The sequence below is a fragment of the Antennarius striatus genome, chromosome 11 (genome assembly GCF_040054535.1).
Source record: "Antennarius striatus isolate MH-2024 chromosome 11, ASM4005453v1, whole genome shotgun sequence".
NCBI classification, from domain to species: domain Eukaryota; kingdom Metazoa; phylum Chordata; class Actinopteri; order Lophiiformes; family Antennariidae; genus Antennarius; species Antennarius striatus.
The window spans coordinates 12,690,483-12,707,005 of record NC_090786.1 but is presented as its reverse complement, the minus strand read 5'-3'; the positions used below and the strand labels follow the sequence as shown (position 1 = coordinate 12,707,005).

The following is a 16,523-nucleotide window of genomic DNA, read 5'->3' as shown; positions in this document are numbered from 1 at the left end:
TCACAGAATGGTTGTGTTTTATTAAAACCTTGAAAAAATAAACATGCTTTTTATTCTGTAGCATCATTGTCCTTGGACGTGGCAGTATGAGAGTTGATTTAGGTTATTAAAAGCCACAATTTATGATTCTGATATACATAGAGGCTGAAAAGTGCAACATTTCAGTTCAAAAGAAGAAGTTGAATCTATTCATTGATAAACAGGTTCGTCTGGTTTTCAGCCACCATGAGGCAAGAAGCCCCAACCTCCAGTTTACCCATCCCCCTCCTCTCTCTGCAGAGCTCCAGCCCTTAGCAACAGCGTGCTGCATGAACTGTAACTCTTATGGAATAGAAAATGATCGAACTAAACCTGTAAAACATACATGAGTCCAGATACAAGAGAGGAGTCTGCGTTGTTTCCCACACATGAACCACGTCCCGTTAACATTGCGGTGCACAGTTAAACTGCCTTTCCTTGTCGCAGGAAATATTGCATGCGGCTGATAGTGTATCAGATGGAAACACACACAAATGCATCACCATCTGCATTTTTCATTCATGTTATTACAAATAATACAACAGCAGTACACATTTATTCAACACAATGTGCTAAAAAAAAAAAAAAGTGGCTGTCTATTTAATGACCACAACTACAATGTCAGCAGGGGGAAAGCTGTTGGTATCCCCACTGTGGATGGCCAACTGCCCCCAGGAACATTTGAGCCACTGATGGCAGAGGGAAAATATGTCCACTGATCTCCCCTGAATCTCTGACTTTAGCAAGGGCATACCAGCCATCTCTGCCATCGCCAGCTGACCCATTGCACGCGAAGCTACTGTTTGCTCTTGTCTGTCACCCTGATAACACAAGGACATCTTGATGCATGTTCAAATGCAACTTCTCTACGGCAACTGTCCATCAATAATTTTCAACTTCCAAAGTCACTGCAAACCAGATACATCTACGACAGCTTATCTCTTCGCAGAAATAAAGTTTGGTGGAACAAATTCAACAAATTACACTGTGTTTCCTTATTTGTTTTTTTTGTTTTGTTTTTTTTAATATCTAGAGATAAACGGAACATTTTCAATCATCACATCTCCCAGCTGACTTTTTCCTGGGAAAAACTTCAGTAAAACTTCAGTAAAAAGAAGCCTCCAACAGAAATGTGACATTCACTGCCCTACAATGTACAGGTAATTGGAGTGCATTCTGAACCTGAGACAGATAGTCATGTGACTTTATAAAGAACAAACTGTGTGAGGAGGTAAGAGCCACAGTTTCCACTCTCCTTCAAGGCGTTTTCACAGCCACCTCCTTCAGCTCCTCCAGTCTCTTTAGGGCCTCCATTATACCCATCTGCCATTGTTTTACCTGCTGTACAGCCGTGACTCCTTCCTGTAACACAGTTCAAGCTGTGAATTAGTTAGCATGGGGCTGCAGCATTCAGTCAAACGTTTACTAATTTATTGATTTATCTAAATCATATAAAACCTAAAGATAAATTAAAATGTGTAAATTGTTAAGATTTTCACCTGTTTCCTCTCTTTATACAAAGCATAAATAAAACTGCAGTAAAAACACACGTGCCCAACAGATATAAGAACTCACATGATTTTCTATTTCAGTGTCAGCCCCTGCAACTATGAGAAGCTTTAATATTTTGTATCGGTTAAGACGCACAGCATCGTGTAAGGCGGTGTCCCCTTCCTACAAATAGAAAAACGACATCACTGACAAAACGTGACAAGAAATGAACTGTGGGGAGGAAAACCACTGCTGAGCTGCTGCCTACCCTGTCTCTGGAGTTGATTTTAGCACCACAGGAGAGCAGGTACTCCACTATGGCAGTGTGTCCCGTTCTTGTGGCCACATGTAGAGGAGTGCTGCACAACTGCAATGTACATAGTCATAGTACAATGGGGGGTTTTGTAATGCAAATCTGAAGTGTATTCAAAAATACATTGTTGCCCTGCAAAAAATCTGAACACAAGTCAAAAGTACATTCACCTTATCTCTGACATTCAGGTCAGCCCCCAGGCTCTTCAGGGCTTTGACAACTCCCAGGCTTCCCCCTCTGCAAGCCCAGTGAATGGCCCTGGAGCCCAGCTGGAATACAATGAGATGGACCTGTTCTATTAATAGTACTGACTTCAGGCCAGCAGAGCTTTTGTGTGTGAAGACAATCCATCTCAATCTCAGCCATCATCTTTCCCAGCAAGAAAAGATTCCATATCTTACTTGATCTTCAAAGTTGATATCGGCTCCTTTATCTAAAAGCTTCTGGATGACTGCAGCGTGTCCTTCCAGAGAGGCGAGGTGAAGCGCAGTCCTCTTCAGCTGAAAAATTCAGATTTATCTCAAGCAGGAACTGGGAAAGTAGGTTGTTGTTTTTTTACTGCCACAGAGTGACAACATACCTCATCATAAACATTTGGGTTCCCACCGTCAGTCAGATATTTTTCTATTACATTCAGTTTGCCTTGACTGGCAGCGTTCATGAACTCTGCAGCATCCTCAGGCTGAATGCATCCTCATTGAGTTGCATAGATAGGAACACAGAGGCACAGGAAGGGGATTAGATTCTTGCATCCATGCTGAGCACAAGAAAATATGATTTGAGAAAATGTAGATCACCACTGAGATTTCCACAGACACTTTGGGTGAGAGTGCATTGTGGATCTTTTTGTCTTTCCTCAGATCATTGATGTTCTCTGCTCCACTCAGATCCCTAATGTCACAGTGTGGATCAGAAGAGACCCTCCTCATTTTCTCCTCCGTCTGAAAAATGGCAGAGACAGTAATAAAGCAGCCAGCAACAGTGGCGTTCCTCCCACAAAACAATTAGTTAATGAAGATATTTTTTATTTCATCTCTTAAATTTTTTATCTTGACTTGACTTTAACATATGTCTTTTGAATTATTTTATAAAGTACAACAACACATAGTTATTTATTCTTTCTCTGGTAAGTTTATAGTTGGTGTGCTTGCGTTAGTCTACTGTACATAAAACCCCTCTGGTCAGCAGAAACATACCTGCACAGGTTTAACCCCAGTGTGGAACTGGGTTGAAGTTACATGAAGAATTTACAATTATTGACCATATTAATAATAATTTTGACAATTAATATTAATTATAATTTTGACAATTAATTATTTGTAATTATGTTAAATAAAAAGGCTAAAGATTGATCTAAATTTGCAGTGTAATACACAGTGGAATATACAATTTATTTCTATACTTAAATGGCAAAACATACAAAAAGAAATTATTTTTGTTTATTAAACGCAGAGTATAAGTCTGGTTAGTTAAATTAATAAGGATTGATTGGTAATGCCATATATTCTGTTGAAATTCAGGGCTGAGCTTCAATGCTGGTATGTTTTCTAGGTTGTATCTGGTTATTGTCCTCATATATAACACACATCCACACGTTGTTTTGGATTTTGTGAAATATAGTTGCGTTGATTACAGTCCACTGAGGAGGGAAAATAACTCCCCGCTGGAGAATGTCTAGTGATTAACATTCCAGGAGACGTACTTGATTCAAGATACAGTGATATAAATAGAAAAAAACATGAGTGGACACTCTGCAGACATTTTATTCACCTACCTGAGCTTTCTTTTGCATTCCTGTTTTATGGTCCATCACACTGTCTGTCCACTGAACAAAGCCTTCCAGCTCAGGTAGCATCAGGCACACAAAGGGACCAAACCAAACAGAATGTGGAATAATATTGAGCCGCTAAAGCTTTTTAACAATAACTAATGATCCGTCTGATGAAGATGATTGGCAGGTTGTCTAAGTCACTCCATTCTGCAGCGCTGTTAGCGCAGTGGCTCCTGGATGGACTGCTGCCTTCATGTTGGGACATTGTGTTACCCATAAACAGGTGTGTGTGTGTGTGTGTGTGTGTGTGTGTGTGTGTGTGTGTGTGTGTGTGTGTGTGTGTGTGTGTGTGTGTGTGTGTGTGTGTGTGTTCACTTTGGTGTATTTGCCAACCCTGCATACTCTCTCACTCTTTCCTTGCTTTTCTCTCCCCCTCTCTCATGCACAAACACAAACACACAAAAACACACAAAAACACACACACCCACCCACACACACACACACACACACACACACACACACACACACACACACACTGAGGATGCATTCATTTATATAAGCTCCTGGCTTGGCTCACTGCTGCTGCAGAGGAGCGTGTCTCTCTTTCACCAGTGTGCGACCCTCGTAAACACACGGTTTTCAGGGGATTATATTATTTATAAAGCTTTTATTATTATCAAGCAATACCTTGTGAATATGTGTCTCATAGCAGGTGAACAATCAGTCAAGATCCACTACTTTTCTGCTGACATAAACAGTTTTATAAGGAAATCAGGCAGTGCAAAGTCGACATAGAAATATAAACCAATCACTTATTTTTCTTCCAGCTCCTTGAATAGGAAACTTTTCCTTTAGGGCTGAAATACACACACACACACACACACACACACACACACACACACACACACACACACACACACACACACACCTTCAGAGAATGGTAAAGTACTATATTAATGATTAACTTATGTTACTGAGGGAAGTGCCAGAGTTCACTGGAGGAGGAAGAAGCACCAGCAGCCATTTTTTTTTCGCACCAGAGACACAACTTTGTGCTCATGGACTGGAGGTGAACAAACGGTTAACTATCACGTTCCTACCTGGCTGGCTGTGAGTTCTATTGTTATTCTGATTTGTGGTCATCTAGATGCTTTTATGTGTAGACACACCTATAAGGAGAGATGTTATTAAGTTAACTGTTGTTGTATTTGCTTCACGGTGTTATCAGGAAAGTTTACCCTGACTATAGACAATCAGCAGTGCCGTTTAAGCCATAGAATATAATGAGTGTTGTCGGCTGTGTGTATTTCAGGTGGAATAACAGGTGCCATGGTGACGATGAATCACCTGAGTGTGCAGGACCCAGATGATGGATCACCACTGCTGCCCGAGGCCGTGGAGGCAGCGACACCAACACCTGCATTTCACAGATACTCAACCCCCATCAAGACTGACGGCAAGGATTTCTTTCTCAGCAGGTACATATCTGCGGTAGTGTAGTTGATATGTGTGTGTCTGTTATTTCCAGGTCCACTCTGAGGTGTTTTCTCTACTGTGCAGGACTGAGAACCTCGCTTTGAGCCTGGTGCTCCTCATAGGATGTTACTCAGCTGTTTTGATTCCTGCATATTTACCTGTGGATAGGGCGGCGACTTTTAGTGACGACTACCAGCAGCCCAAAGATCTGGTATGGATTCACAAGTTAGCAATCCATTTTGAAGATTTCTCTATTCAACTAAGCTTTTCTCTGTGTTTGCAGGCCTTACTGAATCTGTCTGCGTCATTACTGTCAGACCCCTGTCAGCCCCGCTGGTGTCTGAACCACCTCAAGCCACTGGCCTGTTCTGCAGGCCTCCTAGACATCCCAGTGTTTGTGCAGCGGGACAGGGTTGATGCCTGGGACTTGTCCCCTCCTCTGGGGCTCCAGGGCAGTGAAGAGCATCTGGCGCTAGCACTCGCCAACCTACCTCAGCCTGGCCTGCCTCCATCGTTGAAAGGAAAAGGCAGCTGCAGGCGATGCGTGGTGGTTGGCAACGGCGGGGTCCTTCATGGGAGCTATCTGGGATCTCATATAGATCAGTATGACATCATTATCAGGTACGTGTGACAGACAGATGGAGAATGTACATGAAGAAACTTCACCGCATCAACAAGTCGTGATCCGTTATATAGAACCGTTTTCATCTCTGTCCCCAGAATGAATAACGCACCCGTGCCCGGCTTTGAGAGAGATGCCGGTTCCCACACCACCATCCGTTTGATGTATCCAGAGGGAGCGCCGCATTCTGCACAGGAATACAAAAGGACAACCATGGTCGCATTAGTGGTGTTTAAGAGCCTTGACCTGGACTGGCTCACTTCCATTGTTACCAAACAGCGTTTGGTAGGTCCGACATCACACAAACCTTCCAAGCACAGAAATAGAGGATGACATAAACCATCGCATGTTCACCTGATGTGTTGTCATCAGAGTTTCTGGTCAAAACTGTGGTTCTGGAGGGAGGTGGTAGATGAAATTCCCCTGAGCCCGGAGACCTTCAGGATCCTTCACCCGGAGATTATTCACAAGACGGGACAAGTCTTGCAGAAATACACACAAAAGCAGGGAAATGTGAGTTCATGTCGAAGTAGAAAAGGTGTCATGAGACGATCCGTGACACACCCTCATGTTCTGTTTCTGTGTCCTTTAGTACAATTATGCTTGCATGCCGAATAATAGGAATCCTCTAACAATGGGACGACGGTGGAACAACCTGTCCTGACCAATGTATCGTACTTGCTGGCTGAGACATGTGCCGACTCGGCCAAAGGGCAAAGAATTAGGAGCAATAACATTCTGATTTATCCCTCATTGCAATCTAAAAAGGAGTTTGGTCAGGATAGTTATTTAATGTAGAGTATAACTTTATTTATCCCTTAAGGAGGTTCCATCAGGGAAATTAATTCCATGACAAATAAGAAAAAAACCCACTTAGTTGCTTCTCATGCTGGTTAAAATGTCTTTCTTTTCAATCAGATGGTGCCGACACTCGGCGCCAGTGCTGTGGTGATGGCTTTACAGCTGTGTGACCAGGTGAGCCTGGCAGGTTTTGGGTACGACATGCAGCACCCAGAGGCCAGGCTCCACTACTATGAGACTATTCGTATGGGTGCGATGAATGCGCAAGTAAATTCAGATTGAGTATCAAACAAAGGCACACATTTCTAAGGCTCGGAAGCTGTGACTTCACTACAGCAACTTGTCCTTGTTTTTTTTGTCACCCAGGTGGTGCATGACGTCAGCGCTGAGAAACTCTTCCTGAGGGACCTGGTGGCTGCAGGAGCCGTGACAGATCTCACAGGAGCTCTGTGAGTCAGCAGGACATACCAAAACACTCCGTAAATCATGTGATGCTGGAGTAATCGTCACAGAAAAAAACATAACAGATTTTCACGATGCTCAAAATCATCAAAGGCAGATATTCTCAGGACTGACTCGATACCTCACCAGCTGTAAATAAACAGACTGCTGTTCAGTGATTGGACGGGTGATCCAAACCGCGTTTGAATTGTTTACAATAAATGACAATGATATTACTGATGTTGTCTTCAACATTTTTTATTCATGTGTAGTTGCTGTTGCATTGTTTACATATGGGTTCTAACACTAGTCATAGTAAAGACTAAAGTGAATCAACATCCATAAAAATCCATGTTTCCAAAAGTGAAAAAAAAACCCCAACATTACACAGTAGTAATAATATCAGGATTCGGTTCACAAATGGGTATTCAGAAATATATTACAAGACAGTAATAATAGTACATAAGTGCACAGTGGTGTTGCTTTGTGCTAAACATAAACATTACGTGCTCCAAATAAATATGTTTACATCAGTCCAACCTATCAATCAGCAATAAAAATGTGAAGCTCAGGACACACAGAGAGCAAAAAAAGTCATTTTCTGTTCTTGACAAATTTATACTGCTATATAAATAGAGTTTATATTATTATCATGATACAACAATTGCACTTTGGCCACTTTATCTTCAGTACGAGGGTCTGGCTACAGCAGTGGGTTGCGTGATGGCTCCCACAGTTTGCTGGCCAGCTGCCTGCAGTGCTGGAGGATGATCTCAGTGGGGATGACGCCCAGATGGATGGTCAGCAGCTCGTAGCAGTTCACCACCTCACCCTGGTGGTTCTTACTGTAGTATCGCAGCAGCTTCCTGGTGGACAGTTTCGTTTGTTACGGTCAGCTCTCCTCTCTTTTCAGCCAATCACATCTAGTTTTTTCAGGCAGACTTGTTTACCTGTAGTAGTCCCAGGCGAGCATCCCGATGGGTGCAGAGTCATCAGGTAGGATGGGTATGTCTCCTGCCTCCAACTTGAAGCCCTTATTGATCAGACGTAAACATTATGTGTATATGTGACAAACTTCTAACTTTGACAGTATTCCAGTGCTAAATTGATTTATTTTCCTCAACAGACACAAAAACATAGAAGCGCCTTACTGTTTCATTCTCAAACCAAAGGAAGTAGCAGAAGTAGAAATCCCCATCCCGTAATGTGACTGTGGAATAACCCTTCTGGAGATAACTCCGTGTTGTGCTCACCAGCTTCCACACCTTAAGAACGCATTAATGAAGAGGAATTAATTTAAGACAAACAGATGCATGAGGAGGATTTTAAAAATATATTCAAAAATGTTGTGATGTACTGTAATCCTTTCTCTAATCTTTTGTTATCTGTTGTTTGAGTCATGCTTCATATCAGCAATTTAATACCACCGTTATTAGCTTCAGGTGAAAAGATTTCACAGTCCATCCGACCTTGCTTTTAATGAACTGAGCCACTGGTCCATTTCCCAGCTCCGACGTGGTACGCTCCGTGACGTTAAGCGAAGGTGCGATCACTTGACCATTGGATCGGTCCACACAAATGAAATGGATGAGACCAGGAAAATCATCCAGGTAGGTGAGATTAAGTAGGTTAAGGTTACTAAACTCATACATAGTACTTCAACAGCCTTTCCGATCACCTGAATTCATGATACCTAAAATATGCAGCAACATGAAGGTTTCTTGATGCATTCAGGTCAGATAAACACGGCAACACAGGGAGGATGGTTATTGTACTGACAGGATATGACACCATGGTGATGTTCCTCTTGCTTTTCACCAACAGGAAATCCTTCCAGTCCATCAGTTTCTCTCTGACAGGAAAACAAAGAACACAAATGTGACAAAAAGTCAGACACAGATATATATATACAGTATGTGTGTGTGTGTGTGTGCGTGCGTGTGTATTTACAACAAATAACACCCTACAATAACAGCAAAAATTCATCTGACTGATACACACTGCAACATAGACTGGGCTTGCTCCTGCAGACTCGGCGAGAGACGCTGAGGACTATCAGCTGATCCAGGGTCGATCAGAAAACACTGTTTATATATTCTACACAGCTGGGTCTTCATATTCTTGCACCATGGGATGAGACTGAAAAACAAGAGTGCATTGACTCAAAGGATCAGCTCACAGACAGACATGCTATGAAGAATCTTGGCCAGTAGAGGACGTCAGAAGACCTACTCTTTGTTGAAGCCGGTTTTTCCTCTGGTGAAAGCTCGGTTCTTGAACTCTGTCCAGACATTTTGTAACTGCACAGACTGAACATAAAATGATACATAAAAGCCAGTTATTATACAGTATGTCTATGTCCCAATTTTTTTTTCAGATTAATAATCAAGCATTTATTATTAATCAAGTTCAGATGGTGGTAGAAAAACACAGTCCTTTAGAAATCAATTAGTACATATTTTTTGAAAGCACGCTCAGTTTTGCCAAGTAGAAAGAGGCTTCCATCAAATAGAATTAAACACATTTTTCTCACCACATACTGGTGATTAATTTTTATGCGCTAAACTGTAAACCATTTCATTGTTCGTGAATGACACTGTAATAACAATGGATTGAAGGAAGGGTGAAAGTTCAGTTTTAGTACGGGCTATGATTGGATGAAGATTTACTACTATTTGCTGATATTTTTTACAAGGGGGTTAAACAATTGTTAGGGTGTGCAAATTAAAGGCAAACCTGTATCTCACTGGGCCCCAGGGCTTTAACGAACTTGTCCAGTCTGTGGCGGATGTCATGTACTGGCTGGCCTCGGGTGGGAGTAGAACCTTCCTGGCCTTCGTTTAAACGTTTCTCCAGCTTGGCAAAGGCCTCCAAAAACTTATAAACCGACATGGCCACTGCACTGGTGGGAATCTAACCAGCAACACGACAACAGCCATAACTCACATCAATGGCACTGTAGTTAATTATTTATTAAGCAATAATAAATGTATCACGTGTTCAGACTGAGGGAGAGGTATGTAGGTAACACCTCTACAAATTCACACACCTTAGTCAGCAGAACTAGCGTGATGCCGGGCCACAGCGGGAGACAGTACATGGAGTGAGGCATCATGGGATACAGCCCCTCTTTGAGTGATACCTCCAAGAAAACTCTTTGAGGGGTGGAAGGATCCGGTGGAAGAACCTCAAGAGTCTGCAGGCTGTCCTCTGCCACCTGGAGGGAATTATTAGCGGTGACCCAGTTTATCACTACTATTGATCACCGATCGAGAAAATTAAACTCTCACCTGGATGTCTGGGTCCACAAACTCAAAGACAGGAGTGCTTCTTCTCACTGGTTTGTCTAATGACAGACACAAAACTGGTGTTAAAACGCAGGGACCATCATTTCGCACTCCTGCCCTGTGGCAAATAACAAGACTCGAAAAATGAACTTGTTGCACAACCCACCCGAGCTTCTGGAGTCGGTGTCCGTTGGAGAGGGCTCTGGGGTGTAAAAGCTTTCAGGACCAGAACCCGATGTGCTCTCAGTATCCTTAAGAGACAATCACACATTGCAAACAGAAAACAAACCGTCAGTAATAATGAGGAGCGAGTCCATCTGTGTTTTCCAGGTGGTGCCGTGTCAGTGCCGTCTACCTCAGGATCTGGGCCGTCTTGCTCTATGTTGCTGGGATACATACTCTGTGCCATGATGATGAGGGCCAGTAGGTCGGAGGTGGTGAGCAAGCTGGCATTGCGGCTACAAGGAGCAACGAGAAAATCCTTCATTTCATACAAGTAATGTGGTCACACTGGATTGGACGTTATGCAAGAGAAACACTTTATGGGACACTTTAATAGTGAGATTGTTTTAGCTTTACCTTGAATAGAAGGCCAGCAGTTTGGTGTGAACAAGGATGAAGGCGTGCAGCACCTCCTCCCCTGCTCGCTCAGCACTGTTGTTGAGGTACTGAACTAAACGACGCTCCAGAAACTCGATGCACTGCTCACATAGCGTGGGGTGGATCAGCCTCTCCACGGCCTGGAAGAGTGGAGAGTCCGTTCTATTTGAACCTGTGGTTTCATTTCAACACTAGCTTTCTGTCAAAAGGAGCACATGCTTCTTTTTCAAATGAGATTATCACTCCAAAAGGAATAATGAAGTGTAAAAGGGCATGATCCCATCCATTAAGTTTCCTTCACCGTTTTATCCGCCGTCGTGGGTCACGGGACTCAAGCAGGAATTTCCAGACAAAGTTCTAGAAACCAAAATCAAATTCAGCCATACCGATTTTAAAGGAACGAACCTTCCGATATGACACTTTAACCTATTTGAACAGGAGGGTTTTTTTATTCGGATATAAATCCAATTGGAGACATGCATGAACACCAATCCCATAAATATTGCACATAGTTTCCCCACCAAGGTCCCGAATCTGCACAACTTAAGCAGATCGACTCTCCCTTCTACTGAATTTCACGGACTGTTAAGGAGTTTAAAATCCTGCTTCAAATCCAGCCGACCAAGAGACATGCAAACGGATGCAAAGACGTTAAAAACTCTAAGTTAAATCCAGTTCAATAATAAAAACAGACCTTACGAAAAGAAGACCTTCACTGGTTTTGTCATATTTACATTTAAACAGTCACCTGAAGCCTTCATTCTTACATACAGTAACTATCTGATGTTGACTGGATGTGAAAGATCTATAGACCATGTTTGAATTATTGACTGAGCAGTTTTGACTGCTTCCTCTAGGACAAAATTAACTCCCCAAAAAAATCCATCCATTTTCTGTTACTGCTTTATCTGCTGTCGCAGGTCACGGGGAGCTAGAGCCTATCCCAGCTGGCTAAGGGTGTTCTGCCGAAGTTTGATGAGGCAGGGTGGTACAAATGATGGAAAAACTAAGTTAGTATCTGGAGATGAGTTACAAGAGGAAAACATTCGGCAGCATAAGGTAATAAATGAAGAACATGAACTGGTGGAAACTGACATTTTGGTAAAAGTTTGTGTAAAATGATTGTGCTTTCTATGTAATTTCCATGAGGGGATTAATAAAGTATATCTTCTTCTTCTTCTTCTTTCTCTAAATAATCACAATGAGGTGATCAAAAAATATTAGTGTCAGAAGAGCAGAGAGAAGAAACCAACTCTTGACACCAGCTGCTATCTCATAGTTAATGTTCTTAAAGGAGTACAATGGATGATAAAACTATGATAATAAACGTTATCATAACCCTTGCAGCTGAATAAGAGGAGAAAGTATTAACGCTCTGCACCTCCACCAAGAAGCTCTGGTCGTTCTCCTGGAGGTGACTGTAGGTCTCCAGCAGCGCCTGCAGATGCTTCCACAGCCTGGTTCTCTGCACGCGGTCCTGAGGACGCAACCTGGAGACAGACGGCAAAGAATAAACCAAACGCCACCTCAGCGCCCACCAGCATCACGAGGGAACGCACAAGGACATTTACTCTTTTCTGAGGAGGTGACTGCTGAGAGTGACCATGCCAAACAGAACCTCAAGCATCTTCTTCATCACATAGATCTTCCTCCTCAGCTCATCCTCTCCCTCATCTCCATCTCCATTCACAGCGATGTAGAGGCACTCATCAAACTGTGGAGGACGTAAAGGTGTTTGGTTACCATTCTACTTTTATGGAATGAGAATAAAATGGACACTAATGTGGAGTCAGCAGCATAAAAATTTCACTTTTGGATCAAAAATTTGATGAAGAAGAGTTGAATGATTGTTGCCCTGAATGAACCCAACATGAATAACCGGAGCAACGTCATGCTGCAGCAGCACAAAGGCTGGTTTGAGTGGTTTCACGAGACTCACATGACAAACATGACGCTTCACTATAAGAGAGCTCAGCATGTAGGTCACTACTGTGACCTCCGGCGTTGTGAAGCTCAAGAATGCAGAAATCTTGAAGGAATTTCCAAAACATGGATTAAAAGATTAAGATAGGGAGGAAATCCTCTTAATCTTTTAGTTCAGGAAAATTCATCCCAACGTCAGTGAGATGCAGCGGAGAGGAGACCTTCAGGCTCTACCTGTTGTAGGACGTAGATGTGGTTGTTTTCCGTGGTGAAGGAGGTGTAGCTGTCCTCCAACCTGTCCACCATGGTGCTGCAGGAGATGATGATGGGGGCAAACAGGGTGCTGATGCTGTCCTCAAAGGATGGAGGCTGAATCAAAGGAAACTATTGAGAGTTGCCCGACAGGAGGCCAGTGAAAAAGCACATTTTATCTGCTGATGCTCTTCCTTCTTACCCCCAGGCCCTCCTCTTGTGATGCCCCATATTTCTCCTGGAGAGTGTGCTGGAACTCGTGGTCAGTCCAGTGGAATAGGAGCTCGGCGCTCTCGCTGGCGATCAGCAGACACTTCATCTGGATCACAGACTCACTAACATGATTGCTCCACACTCATCCTGCCAATAATAATAATGATGATGGATTAGATTTATATAGCACTTTTCTGGACACTCAAAGACGCTTTACATTGAATCCATTATTCATTCACTCCTCATTCATACTTGGTAATGGTAGACTATGTGTGTAGCCACAGCTGCCCTGGGGCAGACTGACGGAGGCGTGGCTGCCAATCTGCGCCTACGGCCACCGGAACAATCACACACATTCACACACCTGCGAGTGCCCCACCTCTTGCCCAAGGACACAACGACAAATGACTCGGTGGGAGAGGGAATCGAACCTCCGATCTAGAATAGTAACAGCGACTATCCAGGTCCAGGATTAGGATTAGGTGTGAGTGACTTTTGAATCGTTTGTTTTTATTATATATTCAAAGGCGTGAGCATCCATGTACATGTCATTCTGGAAGAAGGAGGAAGTAAAAGCCGTTTGAACTAAAAAAAAATGTTTTTTAAAAAGCTGGCATTTTATGAGCCTCATCCTCAGATGGAAGATAAAAGAGTCAAATGATCTCTGATTCACACAAGTTAAAATTTGACCTTTACCTAGTTTTCTCAGGGTTAAGGTCATCACCTCATTTTCATCCCCTTTGCTGCCTGAGTAATGTGTTTTGTGTCTTTCTATCTGCAACAGTTTCAAAGAAAGTCGGTGGACAAATGAATGAGCACCCAAACGCTGACTATTACAACACGGTTGGAATCACACACACACACACACACACACACACACACACACACACACACACACACACACACACACACACTAAATACTGACCATGCAAATTGTCAAACGCTCCACTTGTGTCGCTTCAGAGATGTTTTGGTTGCCGATAAACACGGCGGTGAGTGTTTAAAGCCCCCCGGTCCACTTGCACCCTCACACACAGGCGGAAAACGTTATAGCGCCACTTCCTCGGGATGATCGTTCAGCTGTGCAAACATGCTGAGACCCGTAAAGACACGGATTAGATCGTGTTTATGTGCGGTCAACCAGCATGGAGAGAACCGTCTCTTAAAAGATCCCGCCGATGATATTTTGATGTTTACTATTTTGCAGAATGCTCGGTCAGACTTGACGTAAACACAAACACTACGACATACTTCCTGTTTATCATATCATCGCGTCACGAGCCTCCTTAGTTTTAACTCTTGATTCTCGATGACAGAAAACTCTTTTTTTTTTCTTCCAGTCAAAACTTTTCTAGTACACCAATCACACGCGCGCTTTTGAATAAACAACGTAAACAAGTGTGCACAAACAACAACAAACACGCTGACAATTGCTGCTGACAAGACTCACAAAGTTTTTCCAGCATCTTCCTCTTCAGCTCTTACTGGTGTTTGTGGTCGTCTTCATCACCGCTGCGCTCGAGCCGCTTCCTGCCTCGCGACGGGTCATGTGACAGCAGCGGAGCGCCGAGCAGGAAGTGGGCGCTGATCTGGAATCAGATGTGGGTGTTAAAGTGTCGCGGAGGTGCTTGGAGGGAGGGCTGCTCCTGGATCAGTGTCTGCGGTGTGAGTTTGGTGGTCATGCGCCGGTGGCTGAGCTGCAGATAATAGGCTGGTATCTGTGGAATGCGGCCTGCTCCGCACTGTAGGGCAAATCTGGAAGAAAGTAGGTCTGATACAGTCATGTGTTCGGCAAAAGGACATGAAGTTTATTACTATACGAAACAGCTGGAGGTAAAAATTATTCCTCTGCTTTTGTTTGGTTTATTGGTGAAATGTATTTATCAGCTTTTTATAATAAAAAGATAATACAATAACAGTCAAATTAAGTCAGCGCACCCCCCACCAATTGAGCTTTGGGTCATAGGGTAAGGAGCCCCACTGGATCCTCCCAGAAGAGCTGGAAGAGGTGTCTCTGGGGAGAGGGAAGTATTGGCATCCCTTCTGAGACTGTCGTCTCAGCGACCCAGTTCCGGATAAGAGATCGAAGATGGATGGATGGATGGATGGGTGTATGGATAAGTAGTCCAACTTGCTTGACAAAAGTCTGCCGCTCTGTAATACTCAGTTTTGTAAGCCTCAGTTTACAGCAGGAACCGTCTTCTTCAAACCATCCATCCATCCATCCATCCATCCGTCATCCACCGCTTATCCAGGGCCGGGTTGCAGGGGAAACAGTCTCTGGAGGGATGCCCATACTTACCTCTCCTCAGACACCTCCTCCAGCTCCTCCGGGGGGGAGCCCGAGGCGCTCCCTGGCCAGCCGATAGACATATTCCCTCTAGCGTGTCCTAGGTCTTGCTCGAGGTCTCCTGCCAGTAGGACATGCCCAGAACACCTCCCCAGGGAGGTGTCCAGGAGGCATCCAGAACAGATGCCCGAGCCACCTCAGCTGGCTCAGCTCGAGGCGGAGGAGCAGCGGCTCTACTCCGAGATAATCCCTGGTGACTGAGCTCCTCACCCTATCTCTAAGGGCGCGCCCAGCCACTCCACGGAGGAAACTCATTTCAGCCGCTTATATCCGGGATCTTGTCCTTTCGGTCATTACCCAAAGCTCGTGACCATAGGTGAAAGTAGAAACGTAGATTGACCTGTAAATTCTTCACCATGACAGACCTATACAATGACTGCATCACTGCAGAAGCTGCACCGATCCGTCTGTCAAGCTCATGTTCCATCCTTCCTTCACTCGTGAACAAGACCCCAAGATACTTAAACTGCTCCACTTGGAGCAAAGACTCTCCAGTGACCTCAAGAGAACCATGGCCTCAGATTTAGAGGTGCTGATCCTCATTCCACTCGCGTCACACTCAGCTGAAAACCGTCCCAGTGCACACTGAAGGTCCAGGTTTGATGAGGCCAACAGGACAACATGGTCTGCAAAAAGCAGAGATGAAATCCTTTGGTCCCCAAACCAGACACCCTCTGTATCCTGGCTGCGCCTAGAAATTCTGTCCATAAAGATTATGAACAGAACCAGTGATAGAAGGCAGCCCTGCCAGAGTACGACATGCACCTGGAACAGGTCAGACTTACTGCTGGCAAAGCGAACCAAACTTTGGCTTCGGTCAAATAGGGACCGGACAGACCTCAGCAAAGGGCCCTGAACCCTATACTCCTGAAGCACTCCCCACAAGATACCACGAGGGACATGATCGAATACCATCTTCAGATCCACTAAACACTTGTGGACTGGTTGGGAAAACTCCCATGAAC

General features: G+C 43.9%; 3 protein-coding genes across 9 annotated transcripts; 1 reads left to right on the top strand and 2 right to left on the bottom strand.

Moving 5' to 3' along the window:
• Positions 1-1,242: 1,242 nt before the first annotated feature.
• ankrd2 (ankyrin repeat domain 2 (stretch responsive muscle)) lies at positions 1,243-3,830 on the bottom strand. 2 transcript variants are annotated; one of them, XM_068327425.1, is made up of 8 exons: positions 3,597-3,830; positions 2,620-2,763; positions 2,403-2,504; positions 2,224-2,322; positions 1,993-2,091; positions 1,778-1,876; positions 1,594-1,692; positions 1,243-1,380 (listed from the first exon to the last, which is right to left on the bottom strand). In XM_068327425.1, exons 1-8 carry the CDS (start codon positions 3,675-3,677, stop codon positions 1,276-1,278), a joined length of 828 nt encoding a protein of 275 aa, XP_068183526.1. In that variant the 5' UTR covers positions 3,678-3,830; the 3' UTR covers positions 1,243-1,275. The 2 variants fall into 2 exon arrangements, with proteins under 2 accessions (XP_068183526.1, XP_068183527.1); XM_068327426.1 differs by having other exon boundaries at positions 1,263-1,397.
• Positions 3,831-4,596: 766 nt separating this feature from the next.
• Positions 4,597-7,153, top strand: st3gal7 (ST3 beta-galactoside alpha-2,3-sialyltransferase 7). 4 transcript variants are annotated; one of them, XM_068327035.1, is made up of 8 exons: positions 4,597-4,703; positions 4,906-5,071; positions 5,154-5,280; positions 5,353-5,690; positions 5,790-5,976; positions 6,064-6,204; positions 6,610-6,759; positions 6,859-7,153. In XM_068327035.1, the coding sequence occupies exons 2-8, from the start codon at positions 4,923-4,925 to the stop codon at positions 6,943-6,945; spliced, it is 1,179 nt and encodes a 392-aa protein (XP_068183136.1). In that variant the 5' UTR covers positions 4,597-4,703; positions 4,906-4,922; the 3' UTR covers positions 6,946-7,153. The 4 variants fall into 4 exon arrangements, with proteins under 4 accessions (XP_068183136.1, XP_068183134.1, XP_068183137.1 ...); XM_068327033.1 differs by having other exon boundaries at positions 5,154-5,690; XM_068327034.1 differs by having other exon boundaries at positions 4,603-4,662; positions 5,154-5,690.
• A 17-nt stretch (positions 7,154-7,170) lies between these two features.
• Positions 7,171-14,790, bottom strand: hps1 (HPS1 biogenesis of lysosomal organelles complex 3 subunit 1). 3 transcript variants are annotated; one of them, XM_068327031.1, is made up of 19 exons: positions 14,659-14,748; positions 14,134-14,301; positions 13,198-13,355; positions 12,978-13,112; positions 12,392-12,534; positions 12,202-12,310; positions 10,800-10,960; positions 10,576-10,678; positions 10,387-10,471; positions 10,224-10,279; positions 9,983-10,150; positions 9,670-9,846; positions 9,166-9,242; positions 8,935-9,072; positions 8,720-8,785; positions 8,403-8,553; positions 8,085-8,198; positions 7,884-7,966; positions 7,171-7,799 (listed from the first exon to the last, which is right to left on the bottom strand). In XM_068327031.1, the coding sequence occupies exons 3-19, from the start codon at positions 13,312-13,314 to the stop codon at positions 7,637-7,639; spliced, it is 2,046 nt and encodes a 681-aa protein (XP_068183132.1). In that variant the 5' UTR covers positions 13,315-13,355; positions 14,134-14,301; positions 14,659-14,748; the 3' UTR covers positions 7,171-7,636. The 3 variants fall into 3 exon arrangements, with proteins under 3 accessions (XP_068183132.1, XP_068183131.1, XP_068183133.1); XM_068327030.1 differs by lacking the exon at positions 14,134-14,301 and having other exon boundaries at positions 14,659-14,790; XM_068327032.1 differs by lacking the exon at positions 14,134-14,301 and having other exon boundaries at positions 8,403-8,548; positions 8,721-8,785; positions 14,659-14,790.
• Positions 14,791-16,523: the final 1,733 nt, after the last annotated feature.

Bases quoted from the DNA above. Each gene is read 5' to 3' on its own strand.
- st3gal7 (XM_068327033.1), top strand. From the start codon at position 4,923: ATGGTGACGATGAATCACCTGAGTGTGCAGGACCCAGATGATGGATCA. The intron at 5,072-5,153 runs GTACATATCTGC...TCTACTGTGCAG, and splicing joins AAGGATTTCTTTCTCAGCAG to GACTGAGAACCTCGCTTTGA. The intron at 5,691-5,789 runs GTACGTGTGACA...CTCTGTCCCCAG, and splicing joins CAGTATGACATCATTATCAG to AATGAATAACGCACCCGTGC.
- ankrd2 (XM_068327425.1), bottom strand. From the start codon at position 3,677: ATGCTACCTGAGCTGGAAGGCTTTGTTCAGTGGACAGACAGTGTGATG. The intron at 1,877-1,992 runs GTGAATGTACTT...TGTACATTGCAG, and splicing joins ACCTGAATGTCAGAGATAAG to TTGTGCAGCACTCCTCTACA. The intron at 1,693-1,777 runs GTAGGCAGCAGC...TTCTATTTGTAG, and splicing joins AAATCAACTCCAGAGACAGG to GAAGGGGACACCGCCTTACA.
- hps1 (XM_068327030.1), bottom strand. From the start codon at position 13,314: ATGAAGTGTCTGCTGATCGCCAGCGAGAGCGCCGAGCTCCTATTCCAC. The intron at 13,113-13,197 runs GTAAGAAGGAAG...CCTTTGATTCAG, and splicing joins CACAAGAGGAGGGCCTGGGG to CCTCCATCCTTTGAGGACAG. The intron at 8,199-8,402 runs GTCGGATGGACT...TGCGTTCTTAAG, and splicing joins CTCAGTTCATTAAAAGCAAG to GTGTGGAAGCTGGTGAGCAC.